The sequence below is a fragment of the Vitis vinifera genome, chromosome 9 (genome assembly GCF_030704535.1).
Source record: "Vitis vinifera cultivar Pinot Noir 40024 chromosome 9, ASM3070453v1".
NCBI lineage: Eukaryota > Viridiplantae > Streptophyta > Magnoliopsida > Vitales > Vitaceae > Vitis > Vitis vinifera.
The window spans coordinates 8,219,464-8,243,819 of NC_081813.1; the positions used below are offsets into that span (position 1 = coordinate 8,219,464).

The window sequence follows — 24,356 nt, forward strand, 5'->3', positions numbered from 1 at the left end:
TGCATCAAACATGTGCAACATATTTGATATAACTAATATTTTACCAAGAAACTAAATACTTTATATATATATAAATAAACAAAATAAAAAATTTAAAAAGAATATATATATTAGTGGTCCCACAACTCATTAGCTACTCATAAGCTTTATATCATTTTCTTAAAGTCAAGTCATTTACAATTATTTCTATCTAGCCTTCTCCGTTGCGACAACTATACAAGATATTAATTGATTGAAAAAATCATCATGTCTTTTTTGATAGGATAGTTTTTTTTTTATTCAAAGAACTTTCAAATCCTTTATGTCTAGTGGTCCTACAATTCCCTATTCATTGGTATTTCATATTACCAATCATTTTACAAATAAGTTAATTTCACTCGGTAAATATACTTAACCACCAATGGTTTCCAATTTGTAGCACTCTTATAGATGTAGTTTGTTTTTAAATTTTATTTTTTAGAAGAATTGTAGGTAAAAATATTTTAGCTATATATGTTCAACAATTCTCTAAAAACAATTTATATAAATGAAATACGTTCATGGAAGTTCCAACTAATGAAATTTAAAACCAATGATGATTTAATGTATTTGTACTAAATCTTAGGGAGTGTGGACTAAAATTAGCCCTTTTAAAAATATTTATAACTAGTATATTTGTAGTTGTGGTATTGGAAGTTGATCATTTTCTTAAAAGGTTGACCATTGAAGTTAGTTGAATATAAAGTTAGGTGAACTTTACCATTGTTAAATTGGTAAATGAAGACTCTTAGATTTGATACTAACATGTACATCATGACTTCATTGAATCTCTCACAAGGAAATTTTAGTTTGAAAGACTTCATCCTTAAAACATGTGGCACATATTAAAGTGAGACCAAGTCTTCCCTATAATTTGTATCTATCACAATTTCTTTCCTCATAAATAGCCTTTTTGAATAGAATTAATATAGACTTTAGCATGCATGGTGGGCCCTGTCAAACTATTAGTCAAGATAATTTGTAGGTAAGAACGATGGACCAACTATATTAAATACTCTTCATCTATTTGCATATCAAGAGCAACTTAATACTGTCTTTTTTTTGTACTTCATGTTTGAACTTTCAATGGAGAGTTTGTCATCTAAATATTTGATGTGGGTTTTTATATTACTCTTGGTTCAAATATGTGGATGCAAAGGTTGCATCGAAGAAGAGAAGATGGGTTTGCTTGAATTCAAGGCTTTTCTTAAATTGAATGATGAGCATGCAGATTTTCTTCTCCCTTCATGGATAGATAACAACACTAGTGAATGTTGTAATTGGGAGCGAGTTATTTGCAATCCCACCACAGGTCGAGTTAAGAAGCTTTTCCTCAATGATATAAGGCAACAACAAAATTTGTTGGAAGACGATTAGCACTATTATGAAAATGCCAAATTCTGGTTACTAAATATCTCCCTATTCCTTCCTTTTGAAGAACTTCACCATCTAAACTTGTCTGCAAACTCATTTGATGGGTTTATTGAGAATGAAGGTATGTTACCTCTCACCTTTAAAATTTCTTTTCACTTATACTCCAAACATTCTAAAGGAACTACTATCATATGTTCTTAAAAGTGTTCAGGTGGAGACCAAATGGTCACTAGTAACTATTGAATTTAATATAAGAACAATTACTAATTATTAAAATTTATAATGTAAATTAACATTTAAATAGAACAATAAAAAAAATTATTATTTTAGAAAACTATAGATTACATTTGCCTTATATATATAAAAGCATACTTGTTATTTATGCCATCATTTCACACTCAACCCAATAAGTTGGATTCAACTAAGAGTGAGCAATTTCACAATTATTAATTAATAGGAACACTTAGGCTCCCATATCCTTATCCTTTTTGCTGAATTGTCTTTCCTTATCTTCCATTCCTAAAAAGCTTGATTTCTATATTCTAAATTGATAGAGATTGGTTAAAGAAAGGTGATCACAAAATTTGACTATTGCTTTCAAATGAGGAATCACCATCTTCAAATTTTCACATTTACACAAAAAAAAAAAAAAAAACTAGCCTCGGGTAAGGTCCAAGCCTTATTGTTTTAAGCTGACGTCGGGTTGGTTTAATAATGAACAAAGTAAATCCCAACCCATGACCATCTAGGCATTTCCAAATTCCACCCATCCACAACCCATTAATATGGCATTTTCAAGGACAAAATTTAATCAATTAAACCTATTAGATGGATTCTCCATACAATGTTAAAATGAATATAAACACTTTAATTCAAAAAATAATTTCCTTCATTTAGTTAGGATTCAAATTATAGGGGCACAAAACATGAAAATTTTCATGTTTAAAATTCACAAAGATCACAGAAGCTCTTTGAAGCTCTATGGGCTTTTTTATTTCTAACATTTAAACACAAAAATCACCAAATTGAATTAGAAACTTGGATGCATATTCTTATATTAAAGACATGTAAGCTTACATATTTAAATATGAAGATCTCAACTTGTAATTACATGCTTCTAATTAAAGTTATATTACTTTATTTTACAGGATTTAAAGGGTTATCAAGTTTAAAGAAATTGGAGATCTTGGACATAAGTGGTAATGAGTTTGACAAAAGTGCCTTAAAATCTTTGGGCACAATAACATCACTCAAGACATTAGCTATTTGCAGCATGGGACTGAATGGATCTTTTTCCATTCGAGGCATGTTATATGTCCACATTGTTTCTTTGAAATTAAGTAAAATATATTTCTAACTTTTAATGTTCCTTAGTTAATCTCTCTTTTGATTCATGTTTGTTGCAGAATTAGCTAGTTTGAGAAATTTGGAAGTGTTGGATCTAAGCTATAATGATTTGGAAAGCTTTCAACTATTGCAAGGTACTTCATTAACTTGCTAAAAAAACTTATAATATTTTGTTATTAAATTAAAGGTAAGATTAACAAACAATTTCTTCCCATTAGTTACTTTTCTTTGTAATATCATTAAATTTGATATAAAGTAGTCTAAATCATCCTTTCAATTTATAAGTTTTAATTAAAACGCATCAAGCATGCACAAGATGTTTAATATAACTAATATTTTCATAAGTAATTGAATTTTTTTTTATGAATTAATTAACTTGATTATCAATAAATACTTACATGTATAAGATTAATATAGTTTCATAAGTATTTTAAAATTGTCTTACAACACACACACACACACACACACAGGGAAAATGAAAGGTATGTGATACCTTTATGCTATGTTTGGTTCCCAAAAAAATTGAGGGAAAATGAAAGGAGAAAAAAGTAGAGAGGAAAAATAAAAGAAAAGAAAAAAAGTGAAGAAAAATATAAAATTGATTAAAGTAAATACATTATTTTTATATGTTACTTTAAACTTGTTTCACTTATTTTAATTCTTCAATGTAAAGATGAAAGATTTGAAAATGCAGAAGTCTCTAATTATTTTTTATTATATTTTATTTTATTTTATAGTTTTTACAATACAACCAAACATAATAAAATCATTTTCTTTAATTTTTTTTTCTTTTCTTAATACTTTTCATGAACCCTTAAGTTATGTTTGGTTTGCAGAAAATATGAGGAATAGAAAATAGAAAAGAAAATTAGAAGGAAAGAAAAAATGAAGTAAAATAAAAATAAATTTAAATTTAATAAATTATTTTTATATGCTACTTTAAACTTATTTCACTTATTTTAAATTATTTAAACTCATTTCTAATAAATAATAATGGAAATTGTAGAGAAGTTTGTGTTATTCAAGCTTTGCAATGACTTTTCAAGGTGAAGGAAAATATTCTTGCTGAAATTGAAAAAGGAAATACCTTCTTAAATAGCCTATTGACCGAAAACACATTGCCCTAACATATACACACACCTTTATTATTTATACAATCATGTAATACTTAATCCAGTTAGTGGGATTCTAGTGGTTGTTTCTATCTTGGTTTCCAATATTTCTGATTGATAGTGTTCGATTAATGAAATATCATAAATTTTGACCCTAATAAGGACCAATCCCTATTAAATGTAATTGGGTTGACCCAAGACTAAATGTTAGACCCAACTAATAAAAACCCATCTGTTTGTTGGAGTCTAAATAACCCGGCCTTAGGTAGGGCCCATGCCTTATTATTTTAAGATGTAGTCCAACTGGTTTGACACTAGATTGAGTAAAGCCTAAGTTATGAGCATCTGTGCATTTCCATCCATCCACAACCTATTGGCATGGGCAAACTTTGGTCAATTAAACCTATTATAACTGTATACAAAATTTTAAGTTCAAAAGATAATTTTCCTTATTTAGTTAAGATTCATATTAAAAAGGCACAAAGCACGAATTTTCATGTTTAAATTCACAAATATCATGAAAGCTCCTTCAAGCTCTATGGACCATTTTATTTGTAACATTATTTTACTCTTAATTATCAAATTAACCAACAAATTCTTCTCATTACTTATTTTTCTTTTGTAATGTCATAAAATTTGATGTAAAGTAGTATTGGTCATCATTTCAACTTTTAGGTTCCAATTAGATGCATCAAGCATGTGCAACATATTTGATATAACTAATATTTTTATAAGTAATTGAATTTTTTTTTCTATAAATCAATTAACTTGATTATTAATGAATACTTTCATACATGATATTGATGTAGTTTCATAAATATTTTTAAATAGTCATAGAAGTCTTTTATCTGATTCACTAGAAATAAAAATAAATTAAACTATTCTAATGAAAATACTTAATGATTTGAAGTGATTGCTTTTGATTTTATTTGATTGCTACCATTATTAATTGTTAGAAATTGGCAACAAATACCCATTTTGCATCACTTCTATATGCATAGGGGGAATGAATTATATTTCATAGAGCTAACAGGGCAAAACTCATACTTTTGGAATTATGGAAAAGGTTGCTAGAAAGCTAATTAACCATTTATATTATGATTAAGACTAGTTGGGTTAGAAATAATTCATATGGAGATTAAAAAAAACTATGTAATTTAGTTTAGTAGCTAGGGTGCTATTGTAATGATTAATGATCTGCAACTTGAACACATCTACTAGTGCTTTCTACTTGTATAGCTAAATTTATGTTACCACTTTGAACTACAGTACTTACATGAGAAGAAAGTTATTCCTTAGTGATAATGCAAAAGAAATTAACTATCAGTTTTTGTTAAACTAACAAGTGATAGTTTAGATATGGTTTGAATACACTTCCTTTCTTCTATTTTTTTATTTTGAAAAAAAAAAACTCTTTAATGAAATATAAGAAATCTTATATGTATAAAAAGTAAAGACTTAAACAAAAAAATTCTTCAAATTTGAAAATTTTCGAGAAGTATTTTTAAGAATTTGTATTTTTAGTATAATAATTCCTATATTTTGTATAAAAGTTTTTGTTTAAAAAAATAGAAGTGTATCCAAATTACAAATTAATTGTTCAATTAAGAATGTTTCTCGGATCAAGAGATAATGAAAGTTGTAGAGAGTTTGCATTACTCAACCTTTGCAATTACTTTTTGAAGATAAAAGAAAATACCTTCCTACATAACATAAAATGGCAGGTTCTGGTTTGTAAGAAACAAATAAATGATATAGGATATGAATAAGACTTCCTTTATAATAGATATGTAGAGAAGAATAGTCGATGATAGGAGGTGAAAATCTTGTAATAAAATATCAATATCGGTTATAAGATAATCAACATTTTCTCTATTTCTTGTACCTATGTGATTAAGAATCTTGTAGCTCCCTTATTGAAATATAATATAAAAATATAAATAAACTATTTAGAAGTGCATGTAGTTTTCAACATGAGGAAGTTCAAAAGCAAGTTAATTATGATAATTTTCTGTTGTCTATATTGAGCACAAATTATTTTTACTAAAGGTTCAATTGTTCTATGAAGGTTAAAAGTTTGAATTGTTTACATATGCAAATGTGAAATTTGAAATTTTATAATTTTTTATAATTTTCTTGTAGATTCAAAAAGCTTGTCCATATTCAAAAAGCTCGAGACCTTGAACCTCAATTACAACAAGTTCAAAAACACTAGCCTACAACAATTGAATATATTTACATCCCTTAAAAATCTTTCTCTAAGAGGGAACTATGTTGGAGGATTTTTTCCGATCCAAGGTATGTGTAATTATTATTATTACTTTTAATGATAAAATATTAGAATTGTCAACATCTTTTTTTTTTTCCCCCTCAATGGTGTTGCAGAATTATGCACTCTGGAAAACTTTGTGATGTTGGACCTAAGTGAGAATTTCTTTATTGGCATGCAAGGTAAATACAAAGTGAAGTTTTGGTTATATATATATCATGTAAGAACATAACTAAAATCAACATTCTTTGCCTATCAATTTGTGCATGACTATTATTTAGTTATTCTTCGTAACATAATTGAAAGAATGTCTAGGTGTACAACATTTAAGAATTTTACATGGCACAATGAAAAACATGGTAATCAATGTATGCAATAAAATTCTAATAGTTGAAAAAGAATTTTCTTGTAATTTTATGTTCGTGTATAGTAATCAAAGAGAAAATAATGAAAATGTATATTAGTTAGACTTTATATATCAATAGACAAAAAAGAAAGAAAAAAAAAAAGATTAGTTCCTTAACTTATCCTAAAATTTTCTAGATAATAAGGAGTTTTTTTATTTTGGGCTATAAGGTTTACAACCTGAAAAGTGAAGATGATTAATATTAGTAATATAATTTTGAAATATAAAAATTAATGAAATAATGTTCTCTATAACTATAAGTGCAACTGCAACTATTAATAAAAGATAATAAAAGTACTTTAGACTTTGAATCCATGGTTAGGTTTGCAATTTTTTGATGATCAATAAAGCTACAACTTATGCTGCAAAAGGCTATACAAAATGCATTAGGAGCATTGCTAAGCTCATTTATCAATAAAAGAAATCCAGTAATACTTTGATTGGAAAAAACCTAGAATCATGTTTGATATATATAATAGGTGAAGAAACAAAATAACAATTCCATGGTATTAGTTAGTTTGATATCTCTTTTGTTATATGGAATAACTATTCCATTTTAAAATAATTTTTTCATCTTATCACTAGAACAAAAAATTTCAGGGGGTTATATGGGCTTTTGGGTTTCTTAAGAATTTAAGCATTTATGGGTCACCCATATATATATAGGAAGAATAAAAAAAATATTCTATGGAGACAAGGGTAGACACCCATAAATGTACATATAATTATTTAAATAAAAATATCAATAAGAAACAATATACAACAAAATAGAAAATTTTAATCTTCTTAAATTTTTTAAAATAAAAACTAAATGAAAAAAAAATTAAGAAGTAAAAAAAATAATAAAAAGGTCAAGAATACAAATAGAGAAGTAAACAAAATAAAAAAAAATACATAAATTAAAATTAAATTTAAAAAAAAAATACATAGATTAATATGAACACCAAATGAGGTTTTTTGAGATAGACTTAGTTAGACTTGAACTAGATGGATATTAAAAAAAAATTTAAAAAAATCAAAGAAATAAAAACTAATTAGATGCTAAATATTGGATTAAAATAACCAAATGAATAAAGAGTAATTATTAATTTTTAACATTTTTTATTCCCTGGAATTATTATTTTGTGTATTAAATGTATTCTGAGTGTAGTGGTATAAAAAATGTAGTTAAGAATACTATGAAGAATAATAATAGTGATGATAATGGTGACGACACTTAATACCTTTTATTGTACATTTAGAAAAAATGAGGTTCTTGATCTTTATGGAGATTATCATTACTCATCCGCAAGCATGTTGATAGTTGAAACTACTTAATTATCAAAAATTGAATTTCTAACCTTCAATTTTTCTCTCTCAAATGTATATGTGGGTGAGAAAGCACTAGGAAGATTATAAGGTCTCACATGTATATGAGTCATAGGATAAAAAATATAGAGACAATACTAGCATTTATTTGATCTAGTGGCAAATAGAGAAATATAACATAACCATAACCATAATGTTCTAACCTTATATATACCAGAACCATGTTTCCTTCATTCAATTTTGCAACTTTTTCTTTTCAAATTAGAATGTAACTCGTAGGATCCATTGCCCATCAAAATTTTGAATCAAATATTATAAGATATTTCACATTTCTACCTACTAAAGCATGAGCTTCAATGTTCTCATGCACTTTTGGCTACTAAGTTAAAGAAATCTTTGAGGATTAATGGAGTTTCTATGAGTAGCAAAGCATTATAATCACAAAGTCTTATCAGTGATATGCAATTTGACCAAGAACTTATTCCCGACTATTTTATGACTTTTATGACTTTTCTTGGCTACTTGTAGGCAAGCTAAAGAAATTTTCTGGTTTGTTCAAGTCTAAAAAGTGGTTTCAAGTTTAGGGCCAAGCTTGGGCTGCACCTAGGTCCTTGGGCCTTGTTCAGCTCCACGTTTAAACCAACCTTGAGTCCATCTTTGTAATTTTTCTCCCAATTCATTGATTAATATTAGGATTTTATAGAGCCTATAAATTGACCAACTAAATAAAGTAGGTTCATAAACTTTTAGGTGAAAATTTTCTCTCTAATAAATGTTAATTCAAGAGTCTCTGTAATCTTTTTGTATTCATATTAATTGGTATTTAAACCGGCCTTACTATATTAAATTCAAATACCAAATAGTGAATACTATATCTGCTACTACCACTATGATGGTCATAAACATAGAATGCTCCTTTTTTTAGAGTCAATTGATGCTTATAAACAACTTTGTTTGAAAATAAAATACATCGAGTGATTGCATCAAGAGATTGATGTAATAATTGCATACTTGATCTTGATAATGCTAATATGAGTTGACTAAATAAATGAGTATTTACTTATAAGGTAACCCATAGAACATTATTTGTGGAAATATTCATGCACCTCTACATATGTTCGTGATAACTTAGGTTGATAAATTTAAGAAGAACAAATTCATAACCTTGGGCATAGTTAGTAAGATATTTCACCAATAGAGTTTGGTATCATGATTCTAATTGTTCAAATTGTTTTAAAGGAGTATTTTAAATTGCATGTTAATTTGCTTCTAATAAATGGAGAGAAACCAATTCAAGAAGAGAATTGTACTCAAGCTATGTATAGCATTCATGAAGATGTAGAAAATATTGATGAACTTACTTTTGAGCAAGTTGAAATCATAATTAAATAAAAGAACAAACCCAAGGGTTAAGATTGTCAAGTAAAACTTTAACTAAAATTTATTGATTTTTTAAATGCCTATTAGAGGGACAATAGAAGTTCTAGATAGAAAGTAAGAACTTTTCTAAGGAATCACTTGTTAGATTTTAAGTGATCAATAAATATAATGTCCAATTTAAAACTTTTATAAAAGCAATGCTTCTAAAGAATAACTTGATTTGAATTTAAAGTTATTATTGATATTTGTTTATAATGGATGTAGTTAATCAACTGAACATAGTAAAAAACACATAAATTTTTCAAAATACCTTCTAGTTGTTGGGTATATTTAAGTAGTCATCCATATCTCATTATCTTTTCACTCACATACTAATCTCCTTATTGAGTATTTACCAATTACAAGTAGGTTGAAAGTTACTCGAATTTAAGTCACTAATCAATGTTAACTTGATAACAAATAAGTCTCTCTTTGAAACTTGTTTTACAAGATAGCGAAATGTAGTCGATCAATCATCAAAACAATGTTTAAGCATTAGGATTTAGTTGTTAATTTTTATTTTTTATTTTTTGTGCTTAAACAAAGACAAAAATGATAAAAACTCCTTAAAAGTACATAGTAATTGAATTTAATTTATACATCAAACAAGAACAAACTAGTCTTGGATTTAAAATTCATCAGGTTTTGTAATTATAATTCCTAAAAATTTGTAAGGCAACAAAATTATTGGACACTAGGTTATTGGGTGTGTATGACTAAGAGGTGAAGGAGGGTTCATCTTATACAAAGGATGATTTGATTAATTTTAAAGATTGGATAAACAATAATTGCATATTCAAGTAAAAATAACATTGCTAAAAAGGAAAATAAGTATTTTAGTCCTCAAACCTAAAATGGCTAAAAAAATTTAATTAATACAATACAACTTCACCTACAAAAGAAAAAAAAACCCAAAACTTTTCAATAGCACAACTAAGTCCATTTATCAAAAGCTCTATGAACAACAACAACTATCAAATCACATAAATCATGTTGTTTTCAAAGTGCCCTCGATGTTTTAAAACTTAAGATATTACATAAAAATCAACCAATAGTGTATGACATTATAAAAAACATATCCAAATCCATTGTCGAACTTAAACTAAATTCAACTTTATATGCATAGTCGCAAGTGCGTCTTTTTGTCCTTCAATTTGGGTCAAATTCAGATGTTAGTTTTTTACACGACAAGGGATTATCAAGGTGATAATTCATGCATATAAATAGTATTACTAATATAAAAAAAGATGGTAAATGCAATTTTTTTGTATTCACTCACCATTTGGCATATCAATAAGAAAAAAATATATAATAGGTGTAATCAATAATATTACTCATCACTAGAAAGTATAATTTTTCATTTTTTGTCACTATTTGTGCACTTTGGAAAGCTTGCTAGGTACAACAAATTAGCTCAATGAAGAAATTGATCAATTCCTTCATTTCTAAATAAATTTGCATATACACTAGAATAAAAACAACTTTTTAACTTAACAAGTTGACTGAGTCTCAGAACTTAGTAGGTTGAAGACATAAACTTCCATCCAAACTCATTTACTAGCACCACATGTTGGAAAAATAAATAAAAATCAAAACACTTGAGTATAGTTGCAAACCAATCTAAATATAGAGTGAGATCTACCTTTCTTTGAAAGTTTAGAACAAATTTTTATTTTTATGGTAAGACTATGCAGTACTTATCCCTCTCTTACAAGTCTATAATCAGTCCAAAGCATGGGATCGTGCATAAATTCTTGAACTCAATTAGCCTTCAATCGATGCCTTTCAAGTAAATGTAAAACCTGGTGTACTTGTTATTGATTCACATCCTTATCACTATTATCATTACTTGTTCTTGAATATAGAACCTTATTGTCTATTAACAAGCAGACCTATGTTCCTCCATGATTCAAGAGTATTATGTTTTGTTCATCATTAGTTGGTCTTGCTCTAAAGCTTCTTTTTTATGACTATCAATAACCAAACTTAGATACCAAAATTTATGCGAGAGAGCATGTACTTTATACAGTCAAGAACTTGTGAGTTTAGATTTTGTTATCTAGGTAAAAGAATAAATTGGTTTGTTAAAATAGCTAGCATTAGGTATCTATTCAATTCCTATCTTAGACAATAAAGATAGAAGTGATCAAATACATTCTTATTAAGAAACATTTGATACCAAAAGTGATGTAAGACAACATAGTTCCTCTATTCAATCAAGTTTAAGGCTTAGATGAACCTATGAATTTATATTAATTAATTGGGAAAGAGAATAAATAGGCTAAGTAGAAGTGATAGGATTGTAATAGCATTAAGTTAATGATCTTGTTTAGGTCTTCTACTAAATTAGAGAAGAAACAAACAAAAGTAATCAAACGTGTTAGTGATAATTATATCTACTTAACATTGAGACAATAGTTGTATTAATGGTAATTATATTATTTCTTGAGAGTTTAAACAATATATATTGAAAATATTTTTAAAGGTTTAGCAACTACCATGGTTATAATCAACTACGAGCTTTTTATTTTTAAAAATATGAAATATTAATATCTTTACTTTCTTTGATCTTCTTGTAGGTTTTAAAAGTTTGCCTAAGCTGAAAAAGCTGGAAATCTTAAACCTTGGTTATAATCGGTTCAACAAGACCATTATAAAACAGTTGAGTGGACTCACATCCCTTAAAACACTAGTTGTAAGCAACAACTATATTGAGGGACTTTTTCCTTCCCAAGGTATTGTTTATTTTTTTAATATCCTTAGTAACCACTCTACCATAATTTATTTTTTCAATTTTATTTTCTTTCTTGAACCATCTTACAGAATTATCTATTTTTGGAAACTTGATGACACTGGATTTAAGCGAGAATAGATTCAATGGCTCCCTATCAATCCAAGGTAAATTCTAATTAGAATTATCATTATATTTAGGACATATAATAAATCAATTAAATTGTTTTATCTATTATCATTACTTGGTTATTTGGATTTTCTTGATATTGTTTATCATTTTACATAGGAAAATGAAATTAAAAAATCAACCCATGCTTAGTGTTTAAGCATTGGGCTAGAAGTATATTTTTCTTCCCAATTTAATCAAAGAGAAAAGTCATAAATAACATAATTTAACTTATACCTTATATTGATTGAAGAGGTTAGACTACTTTTGGATTTAATGGTCAATATTTGTTGAAGGTAGGGTTTCCTAAATTTGATCAAAAGAACTTCAATTTAAATTACCATAACTACATAAAGTTGTGACTAGCATAATTAAACTCTTTTATTAATAGATGTTCATAGACTAGTATTACAATCCCACACACACAAATAATTAAAATTTGAAATTAGACTTCAAATAACTATGCAATATACGAAACTACAAAATGAATGGTAGGTCATAATTAATTAAATTCGTACTATATTCAATGTTGGTCAACACGTGTCAAGTAAAAGTTTTGGCCTAAGTGTAAGGGCTCACTTGCTCCTATATAGATGTTATTCACTTTGGGTCAAGGCCTACTTTAAAATATCTCTATACAGTTATGAGAAGTCTACTAAATATAAAGTCGTAGAAACTTTTCTTCTTAGGTGATTTGGAATTTCACATTAGGACCAACATTTTATATATTTTGAAAACATAATTTAATTAACATTTTAGAACTAATTATTAGTTATCCATTTATAATCCTAGAGGAAATTCCTTTTACCTATGCAAATTATATACCTCTAGTAATTACCTTTAATTTCTCATTTACAACTTCCTAAAATAATATGAAAAATGACAAAGTGTACAATATCTACCAATATGGGTGGAATATGCAATGAGACCCACAATGCTCAATATAGTACTAGTATCTATGTCATCTAATAGCAATGAAAGTACTAAGTAATAAAAACAATTGTTTTGGGCACTTTATGCAATTGGCCTTGTAAAAAAAGAAATCTAAGGTAGTTGGACTCATTTACTAGTAATTTAACATATGACTAGAACCTATTGAATCATTTGCAATAGCACTTGCTTTGGTCATGTCCAAATTTATTACACATGGTGCAAAAAGGGGTGGTGCTAGAGGATGCTTTGTTTTCCCACTTATGGAAGTCTCAATCTTGCTAATATATTTTATGCCATGTTTATCATATACAAATTTAGCCTAAGTGTAAGGGCTCGCTTGCTCCTATATAGATGTTATTCATTTTGGGTCGAGGCCTACTTTAAAATATCTCTATACGTTTATGAGAAGTATACTAAATATAAAGTCGTAGAAACTTTTCTCCTTAGGTGATGTGGAATTTCACATTAGGACCAACATTTTATATATTTTGAAAACATAATTTAATTAACATTCTAGAACTAATTATTAGTTATCCATTTATAATCCTTGAGGAAATTCCTTTTACCTATGAAAATTATATACCTCTAGAAATTACTTTTAATTTCTCATTTACAACTTCCTAAAATAATATGAAAAATGACAAAGTGTATAATATGAGCCAATATGGGTGGTATATGCAGTGAGACCCACAATGCTCAATATAATACTAGAATCTATGTCATCTAATAGCAATGAAAGTACTAAGGAACAATTTAACGTATGTTTTGGGTACTTCATGCAATGGCCTTGTAAAAAAAGAAATATAAGGAAGTTGGACTCATTTACTAGCAATTTAACATATGACTAAAACCTATTGAAGAATTTGCAATAGCACTTACTTTGGTCATGTCTAAACTTATTGCACATGGTGCAAAAAGGGGTAGTGCTCGAGGATGCTTCCACATAAGAAAGACCCTACTTAACTGTTACAAAGGTTATTTTCCCACTTGTGGGAATGCTAACCTTACTAATATATTATATGCCATGTTTATCATATACAAATTTTTCTTTACTAAATATTTCTTTAATGATCTTGGACCTAAAATTAAATATTTCATTAGTATTGGTCATGTCGTTCCTCAACTTTTCAACTTTTAGAGTTAAATCTTTATCTTTATCATTGATAGTTTTATGTTTAGTCCCTAGAAACTTCACCTTATTAACAATATGTTCATTTAATATGTTGATATTTTTAATTTTCAAAGAATCATAGAGCTCATTAATTTTAATGTCTTTTTATTCACTTTTATGCTTTCAACCTTTGTTTTTAGTTTTCCTATAATAATGCATCATAGACCCCATGTACATCATTAAAATAAAACTCATTTTTTTCATTAGGATTCAATTAACCCAATGGATCATAATCAAAATTAGCTGCATATGAACAAAAGCAATAAGATTATCATTTTGTACATCTTTACTTTCATTTGAGTTCTTAGCCCTACAATCATCAAACATGGAATTACTCCAAGTCACCTACATAGCCTTCATACCTAATGTTTTTAAGGCAAGGATAATCAACAACCATGTGTCCCATTCCCCCAATGGTTCACTACAAAATCAAGGTACATATGTTATGCTTTCTTTGTTTCATAGAGATTAGAGAGGATAAACATTGTATAAAAAAAAAAATTGTCATAGTTAATGTAAGCTAAAACTAAAAAACTTGTTTTTTCAATTGTGTAAGCATGTTTTGTTCTTGATTAATATTTACAACATTCAGATTTACTAATGTTTATAATTCACAGAGACCTCATTAACAAGAAGTAACAACTAATTGCAAGTAACCATGAAAAAAAATAAGGAGAAAAATAAAGGAAAATCAAGGAAAATGGAAAAAATTTTCATCCCCATAAAAAATGCTAAGGAAGAAAAAGGTGAAGAAAGTTTAAAGAAAGCATATTTTTCAAAAATTGAATTTTCTTTCCCTTAAAATTGGTATGGACAACCAAACAAGAAAATGATTTTTAAATTCTTTTTTGACCTTTTTCTATCATTCTTTTTTTTTCCCCCTACTCTATTTCCTTTCCCTCAAACTTTCTAGGTAGTAAACATTACCTAAGATAAATAGGGAAGAAAATATTTTATCATTTATTAATTTAGTATTTTTCTTACCTTTTTTGTATTTTATCCAAATATGAGAAAACTATTTTTCTTTATTTTTTCTTTTCCTTGTTGCTTTTCAAGAATCAAGCATACTTTAAACTCTAATTAAGAGTTACATAGATTTACGAAGAAACAATGCAACTAGTAACAAAAAATTAAGGAAATTTAATTTTTGAGAGTAGGTATAATGAGATTGGTTTGTTTGATACAAAATTTGAATAAAAATTCTTTCAATGAAAATTCAAGGAAAGGAAAAAAAAAAACAACTTTATCTCTAGACTATAATACTAAATCACTTAAAAAATATCTTAACATCGTTTATGTTCATCTTTCTTTTTATGGATTTGAAAAACCCAATAATTTGGAGAAAATTGATTCAAGGAAGAATAATTTTTAGAATAAAATATTATTATTTAAGAAGATCATAAATATTATAGTCATTGTTGAATATGATAAATGATTTAAAAAAAATGGTAGTTGGAAATTTAGATACTTTTATAAGACAAATGAATTTTTCTAGTATTGTATGAAAAAAGGTAAAATGATAGGCTTTCATCATTTTTTAAAGTAGTTTGTTTAAATCATTTTAATTTATTTTGATTTAAGAACAATAACTTTTATTACACTAGTTATTTTGATTTTCTTTTGATAGATTTTGCAAGCTTAAGCAATTTGGAGCTATTGGATTTGAGTTATAATTCATTTAGTGGGAGCGTTCCATCATCTATAAGATTGATGTCTTCTCTCAAGTCTTTATCCCTGGCTCGAAATCACCTCAATGGTTCCTTACCAAATCAAGGTACATATATTGTGATTACAGGTTTTTCTGTTTTCTTTTTTAATATCTTGTTTGTTCTTTATGCCAATGAAGTCATGCATGTCTATTAATTTTTGGTATTAAATAAAAAACTTTATTCTTAATTCATAAAGACCTCATCAACTGTAAGTAACAGCTAGTTGTAAGTTTGGGGGCATTGACAAGACGAGGAGATGATTGGTTACATGTCTTATTCTCTTTTGTTGGCTTTTGCCAATTGAATAAGCTTCAAGAGTTAGATCTTTCTTACAACTTATTCCAAGGGATCCTTCCTCCATGTTTGAATAATTTGACATCTTTGAGGTTATTGGATCTCTCTTCCAACCTATTCTCCGGAAATCTTTCTTCCCCTCTGTTACCTAATCTCACATCCCTGGAGTACATCGATCTCAGTTACAATCATTTTGAGGGTTCATTCTCTTTCAGCTCTTTTGCTAATCACTCCAACTTTCAAGTGGTCAAACTTGGAAGGAATAACAACAAATTTGAGGTAGAAACTGAATATCCAGTTGGTTGGGTTCCCCTATTTCAGTTGAAAGCTCTTATGCTATCCAACTGTAAGCTCATCGGTGACCTTCCTGGTTTTCTTTGACACCAATTAAGATTAACCGTGGTTGATCTCTCCCATAATAACTTGACTGGAAGTTTCCCCATTTGGCTGCTTGAAAACAATACAAAAGTAGGATCTCTAGTTCTGAGGAATAACTCTTTAATGGGTCAACTACTTCCCCTGAGACCTAATAGTCGTATCACTTTATTGGATATCTCAGACAACCGACTTGATGGGGAACTTCAACAAAATGTGGCCAATATGATTCCAAATATTGAGTTTCTAAATTTATCCAACAATCCTCCCCTTCATTTCATCCATATTTGGATCTACCTTTAAATCTCTATTGCATACAACCCATATATGATTCCCTCTAAATTTAGCCTTCATTTCTTGTTAAGAGGTTTTAAAAGCCAGCAATTTAATTTACTTTCATCCTCTAGATAGATGAGAACTCTTATATTTATCCAATGATAGGTAACATTTTTGCAAATGCTTTTATTTGATTTTTTTAATTGGTCTTAAAAATAAGTGTTAATAAAGATCCACAATATAAAATAATAAATTATATCTCAATTGACCTCAAGATACTATTTACTTCTACTAACTCATTTTACATCTCAATTGTTCTTAAAAAGTCTATAATGGTAATTAACTATAGAATTCAAGTTTTAATTATGCAAAAAATATATAAAGGTTTTTAAAATTAATAGAAAAAGAGATTCTGATAAATAATAAGTCATTGGAACATTTACTTCTAGAAGTAGAGAAAGATGGAGGATCATAAAAGTTGAAAAAAGAATAATTTGGAAGTCATAAAATTTTGGAAAAAGAATAATACATAGAGACCTCATTAACAAGAAGTAACAACTAATTGTAAGTAACCATGAAAAAAGTAAGGAGAAAAATAAAGGAAAATCAAGGAAAGTGGAAAATTTTTTCATCCCCATAAAAAATGCTAAGGAAGAAAAAGGTGAAGAAAGTTTAAAGAAAGTATATTTTTCAAAAATTGAATTTTCTTTCCCTTAAAGTTGGTATTGACAACCAAACAAGAAAATGATTTTTAAATTCTTTTTTGACCTTTTTCTATCATTCTTTTTTTTTTTTTCCTTACTCTATTTCCTTTCCCTCAAACTTTGTAGGCAGTAAACATTACCTAAGATAAATAGGGAAGAAAATATTTTATCATTTATTTATTTAGTATTTTTCTTACCTTTTTTTGTATTTTATCCAAATATAAGAAAACTATTTTTCTTTATTTTTTTCTTTTCCTTGTTGCTTTTCAAGAATCAAGCATACTTTAAACTCTAATTAAGAGTTTTATCTCTAGACTATAATACTAAATCACTTAAAAAAAACTCCTAACATCGTTTATGTTCATCTTTCTTTTTAAGGATTTGAAAAACCCAATAATTTGGAGAAAACTGATTCTAGGAAGAATAATTTTTAGAATAAAAGATTATTATTTAAGAAGATCATAAATATTATAGTCATTGTTGAATATGATAAATGATTAAAAAAAAAAAGGTAATTGGAAATTTAGATACTTTTATAAGACAAATGCATTTTTCTAGTATGGTATGAAAAAAGGTAAAATGATAGGCTTTGATCTTTTTTTAAGGTAGTTTGTTTAAATCATTTTAATTTATTTTGATTTAAGAACAATAACTTTTATTACACTAGTTATTTTGATTTTCTTTTGATAGATTTTGCAAGCTTAAGCAATTTGGAGCTATTGGATTTGAGTCATAATTCATTTAGTGGGATCCTTCCATCGTCTATAAGATTGTTGTCTTCTCTCAAGTCTTTATATCTGGCTGGAAATCACCTCAATGGTTCCTTACCAAATCAAGGTACATATATTGTGATTACAGGTTTTTTTGTTTTCTTTTTTAATATCTTGTTTGTTCTTTATGCCAATTAAGTCATACATGTCTATTAATTTTTGGTATGCAATGAAAAACTTTATTTTTAATTCATAAAGACCTCATCAACCGTAAGTAACAACTAGTTGTATGTTTGGGGGCATTGACAAGACGAGGAGATGATTGGTTACATGTTTTATCCTCTTTTGTAGGCTTCTGCCAATTCAATAAGTTTCAAGAGTTAGATCTTTCTTACAACTTATTCCAAGGGATCCTTCCTCCATGTTTGAATAATTTGACATCTCTGAGGTTATTGGATCTCTCTTCCAACCTATTCTCCGGAAATCTTTCTTCCCCTTTGTTACCTAATCTCACATCCCTGGAGTACATCGATCTCAGTTACAATCAGTTTGAGGGTTCATTCTCTTTCAGCTCTTTTGCTAATCACTCCAAGCTTCAAGTGGTCATACTTGGAAGGGATAACAACAAATTTGAGGTACAAACCGAATATCCAGTTGGTTGGGTTCCCCTGTTTCTGTTGAAAGCTCTTGTCCTATCCAACTGTAAGCTCATCGGTGATCCTGGTTTCCTTCGACACCAATTAAGATTAACCGTGGTTGATCTCTCCCATAATAATTAGTCTGGAAGTTTCCCCATTTGGCTGCTTGATAACAATACAAGACTAGGATCTCTAGTTCTGAGGAATAACTCTTTAATGGGTCAACTACTTCCCCTGAGACCTAATAGTCGTATCACTTTATTGGATATCTCAGACAACCGAGTTCATGGGGAACTTCAACAAAATGTGGCCAACATGATTCCAAATATTGAGTTTCTAAATTTATCCAACAATGGTTTTGAAGGTATTCTCCCATCCTCGATAGCCGAAATGAGTTCCTTACAGTCATTAGATTTGTCTGCTAATAGTTTCTCAGCGGAAGTACCAAAACAATCGCTTGCTGCAAAATATTTGTGGCTTCTGAAATTATCAAATTATAAATTTCATGGTGAAATATTTTCAAGGGACTTTAACTTGACTCAGTTAGGGTTTTTGCATTTGGACAATAATCAGTTCCAGGGACCACTGTCAAATGTAATCTCCAGAATCTCTAGGTTATGGGTGTTGGATAGGTAACATGACCGATTTGACTACACTGGTGTTGGGCAACAATAGTTTTAAAGGCAAATTACCACCTGAGATTTCTCAATTGTTGGGGATGATATTTCTTGACGTTTCTCAAAACGCTCTTTCAGGATCTCTTCCTTCTTTGAAGAGCCTGGAGTATTTAGAGCATCTACATTTGCAAGGGAAAATGTTTACAGGATTGATACCTAGAGATTTTCTCAATTCCTCATATCTATTGACTTTGGATATCAGAGACAACAGGTTATTTGGAAGTATTCCCAATTCAATCTCTAGACTTTTAGAGCTAAGAGGAAACCTTTTAAGTGGTTTCATTCCATATCAGCTTTGTCATTTGACTAAAATAAGCTTGATGGATCTTTCAAACAACAATTTTTCTGGGTCAATTCCCAGATGCTTTGGTCATGTCGGATTTGGAGATTTCAAAACTGAGCACAATGTGTATATACTTATGTTAGATTCGTATTCAGAAAGCAATCCTTCTATATATACGGGTTACTTAATAAAATATTTATTTTTCTCTACTGAACTCCCTGATGAAGTAGATGAAGTTGAGTTTGTTACCAAGAATAGGTATAGCTCCTACAGAGTAGATAAAAATATTTGTTGGGAATTTAGATATTTTTATAGGACAATATACAAGTATTCTAATTTATAAAAACAATGCATTTCTTTAGTTTGGTATAAAAAAAATGAAACGATAGGTATTGGTAATTTTTTTTAAAGTAACAAACGTTTTATTTTATTTGTATTTAAGAACAATGTTTTTTCTTATACTAGTTATTTTCATTTTCTTTTGACAGATTTTGCAAGCTTAAGCAATTTGGAGATACTAGATTTGAGTTATAATTCCTTAAGTGGGATTATTCCATTATCTATAAGATTGATGCCTCATCTCAAGTCTTTATCCTTGGTCGGAAATCACCTCAATGGTTCTTTACAAAATCAAGGTACATATGTTATGATTTGTTTGTTTCATATAGATTAGAGAAGATAAATATTGTAAAAAAAAAAAAAAGTTGTAGTTAATGTAAGCTTGAAATAAGTATCTTGCCTTATAAATTATATAAGCATGTGTTTGTTCTTAATGAATCTTTACAACATTTAGAGTTACCAATGTTTATAATTCATAAAGACCTCATTAACGGTGAATAACAACTAATTGTAAGTAATTGTGGAAATAGTAAGGAAAACAAAATGAGGGAAAAGCAAGGAATTAGGAAATTATTTTGTTCCCATAAAAAAAATGCTAAGGAAGAAAAAGGTAAAAGAAAGTTTTAAAAAAGTGTATTTTTAAAAAATTTATTTCTCTTTCCTTTAATTTTGCTATGGACAACCAAACAAGAAAATCATTTTATAATTCCTTTTTATTTTTTTCGTTCTCTCTCTCTTTTTTTCCCTACTCTATTTCTTTTCCCTCAAACTTTCTTGGTAGTAAACACAACCTAAGATAAATGGGGAAGAAAATTTTCAGTTTTTTTTTTATTTTTTTAGAATGTTTTCTTACTTTTTAGTATTTTATGCAAATATAGGAAAATTATTTTCTTTTTTCTTTTTTTTTCTTGCTCCTTTTCAAACATGAATCACACTTTAAAAGAAAATTAATTTTTAATTAGGAGTTAAGATAAATTTAAGGAGAAACAATGAATCACAGACAACAAAAAATTAAGGAAATTGAATTTTTGAAAGTAAGTATAATCAAATTGCTTCTTTTGATACAAAATTTGAATAAAAATTCTTTCAATGAAAATTCAAGGAAAGGAAAAAACATTTTTGTCTCTAGATTATAATACTAAATTATGTAAAAAATCTCCTAGCATCATTTATATTCATATTTCTTTTTATAGATTTGAAAAATTCAACAATTTGGAATAAACTTATTCAATGAAGAATAATTTTTAGATTTAAAGATTATTATTTAAGATCATAAATATTACCATCATTGTTGATGTCTAAGAAGATCATATTCAACAATTTTTTTAATATGTTGTTTTTTTATGGTAATTAATTGATGTCTTGTAATTTTTAATATTTAATGAAAAACATTATTTTAATTCATCTAGAGCTCTTAATTCATGAAGACCTCATTAATGGTAAGTAATAGCTGAATGTAAGTTTGGAGTCAAAGACATGTCAAGGAGATGATTAGTTACATGTCTTATTCTCTTTTGTAGGTTTCTGCCAATTGAATAAGCTTCAAGAGTTAGATCTTTCTTACAACTTATTCCAAGGGATCCTTCCTCCATGTTTGAATAATTTGACATCTCTGAGGTTATTGGATCTCTCTGCCAACCTATTCTCCGGAAATCTTTCTTCCCCTTTATTACCTAATCTCACATCCCTGGAGTACATCGATCTCAGTTACAATCAGTTTGAGGGTTCATTCTCTTTCAGCTCTTTTGCTAATCACTCCAAGCTTCAAGTGGTCATACTTGGAACGGATAACGACAATTCTGAGGTAGTTGGAAGGGATAACAACAAATTTGAGGTAGAAACTGAATATCCAGTTGGTTGGGTTCCCCTGTTTCAGCTGAAGGCTCTCTCTCTATCCAGCTGTAAGCTCACCGGTGACCTTCCTGGTTTTCTTCAATACCAATTCATGTTAGTGGGGGTTGATCTCTCACATAATAACTTGACAGGAAGTTTCCCCAATTGGTTGCTTGAAAACAATATGAGACTAAAATCTCTAGTCCTAAGGAATAACTCTTTAATGGGTCAACTACTTCCCTTGGGACCTAATACCCGTATCAATTCATTGGATATCTCACACAATCAGTTGGATGGACAACTTCAAGAAAATGTGGGCCATATGATTCCAAATATGGAATATCTAAATTTATCCAACAATGGTTTTGAAGGTATTCTCCCATCCTCAATAGCTGAACTGAGAGCCTTATGGATTTTGGATTTGTCTACCAATAATTTCTCTGGAGAAGTACCAAAGCAATTGCTTGCAGCAAAAGATTTGGGGTATTTGAAATTATCAAATAATAAATTTCATGGTGAAATATTTTCAAGGGACTTTAACTTGACTGGGTTATCGTGTTTGTATTTGGGCAATAATCAGTTGACGGGAACTCTGTCAAATGTAATCTCCATAAGCTCTGAGTTGGAGGTGTTGGATGTGAGCAACAACTACATGTCAGGTGAAATTCCAAGCCAGATAGGTAACATGACCTATTTGACTACACTAGTGTTGGGCAACAATAGTTTTAAAGGCAAATTACCACCCGAGATTTCTCAATTGTGGGGGTTGGAGTTTCTTGACGTTTCTCAAAATGCTCTTTCAGGATCTCTTCCTTGTTTGAAGACCATGGAGAGTTTAAAGCATCTACATTTGCAAGGGAACATGTTTACAGGATTAATACCCAGATATTTTCTCAATTCCTCACATTTATTGACTTTGGATATGCGAGATAACAGGTTATTTGGAAGTATTCCCAATTCAATCTCTGCACTTTTGAAGCAGCTAAGGATTCTTTTGCTGGGAGGAAACCTTTTAAGTGGTTTTATTCCAAATCATCTTTGTCATTTGACTGAAATAAGCTTGATGGATCTTTCAAACAACTCTTTTTCAGGGCCAATTCCCAGATGCTTTGGCCATATCCGATTTGGGGAGATGAAAAAGGAGGACAACGTGTTTGGACAATTCATTGAACTTGGGTATGGAATGAGTTCTCATCTTGTATATGCAGGTTACTTGGTGGAATATTGGGGGTTCTCAAGTCTAGTATATAATGAAAAAGATGAAGTTGAGTTTGTCACTAAGAACAGGCGTGACTCCTACAAAGGTGGCATCCTTGAATTCATGTCTGGATTGGACTTATCATGTAACAACTTGACAAGTGAAATACCTCATGAGCTTGGAATGCTAAGTTGGATTCGTGCTTTGAACTTGTCTCACAATCAATTGAATGGCTCCATTCCAAAGAGTTTCTCCAATCTTTCCCAAATAGAGAGCTTAGACCTTTCTTATAATAAACTGGGTGGAGAAATTCCTCTAGAGCTAGTTGAACTCAATTTTTTAGCGGTGTTTAGTGTGGCTTACAACAACATCTCTGGTAGAGTTCCAGATGCCAAAGCACAATTTGCAACATTTGATGAAAGCAGCTATGAAGGTAATCCTTTCCTTTGTGGGGAACTATTAAAGAGGAAATGCAACACATGTATTGAGTCATCATGCGCACCATCACAGTCTTTTGAAAGTGAGGCAAAATGGTATGATATCAATCATGTTGTTTTCTTTGCAAGTTTTACTACTTCATATATCATGATCTTGTTAGGATTTGTTACCATCCTTTACATCAATCCTTATTGGCGTCATAGATGGTTCAATTTTATCGAGGAATGTATATATTCCTGCTATTATTTTGTTTTTGATAGTTTTTCCAAGTTATCAGCATATTTGTATAATTAGATACTTTTAATTGGATGATGCTTGCATAATTAACTACTATTTGTTTCCATGGGATAGAAAGAAATGGGATGTATAATGCTATGAGTTGAAACTTACATACTTTGCTCAAATTCTAACATCTTTTGATTTTATTTTCAAGTTCCGTTATTTATTATGTATTGTTTAATTCAAGATTTAACCATATTATGTTACTCTTATAAAAACAAAGTCAAATTTTTAGGAACTTTTAGCATTAAAATAATTTCATAGTCAGATTTTAAAAAATAAAGAAGAAAGAAAATAATAAATAATTGGAAAAACAATTCAAGGAAGTATTAAATTATTATCTTAGA

The 24,356-nt window shown here is 28.8% G+C and overlaps 1 protein-coding gene across 1 annotated transcript; it reads left to right on the top strand.

Annotated features, from left to right (window-relative positions):
- Nucleotides 1-1,405: 1,405 nt before the first annotated feature.
- LOC109123224 (cuscuta receptor 1-like) lies at nt 1,406-24,118 on the top strand. The gene is made up of 10 exons (XM_059739627.1): nt 1,406-1,513; nt 2,799-2,873; nt 5,994-6,149; nt 6,237-6,302; nt 11,833-11,988; nt 12,077-12,151; nt 15,884-16,030; nt 18,305-18,451; nt 20,411-20,557; nt 21,782-24,118. Exons 4-10 carry the CDS (start codon nt 6,263-6,265, stop codon nt 24,022-24,024), a joined length of 2,955 nt encoding a protein of 984 aa, XP_059595610.1. The 5' UTR covers nt 1,406-1,513; nt 2,799-2,873; nt 5,994-6,149; nt 6,237-6,262; the 3' UTR covers nt 24,025-24,118.
- The last annotated feature ends 238 nt before the right edge of the window (nt 24,119-24,356 follow it).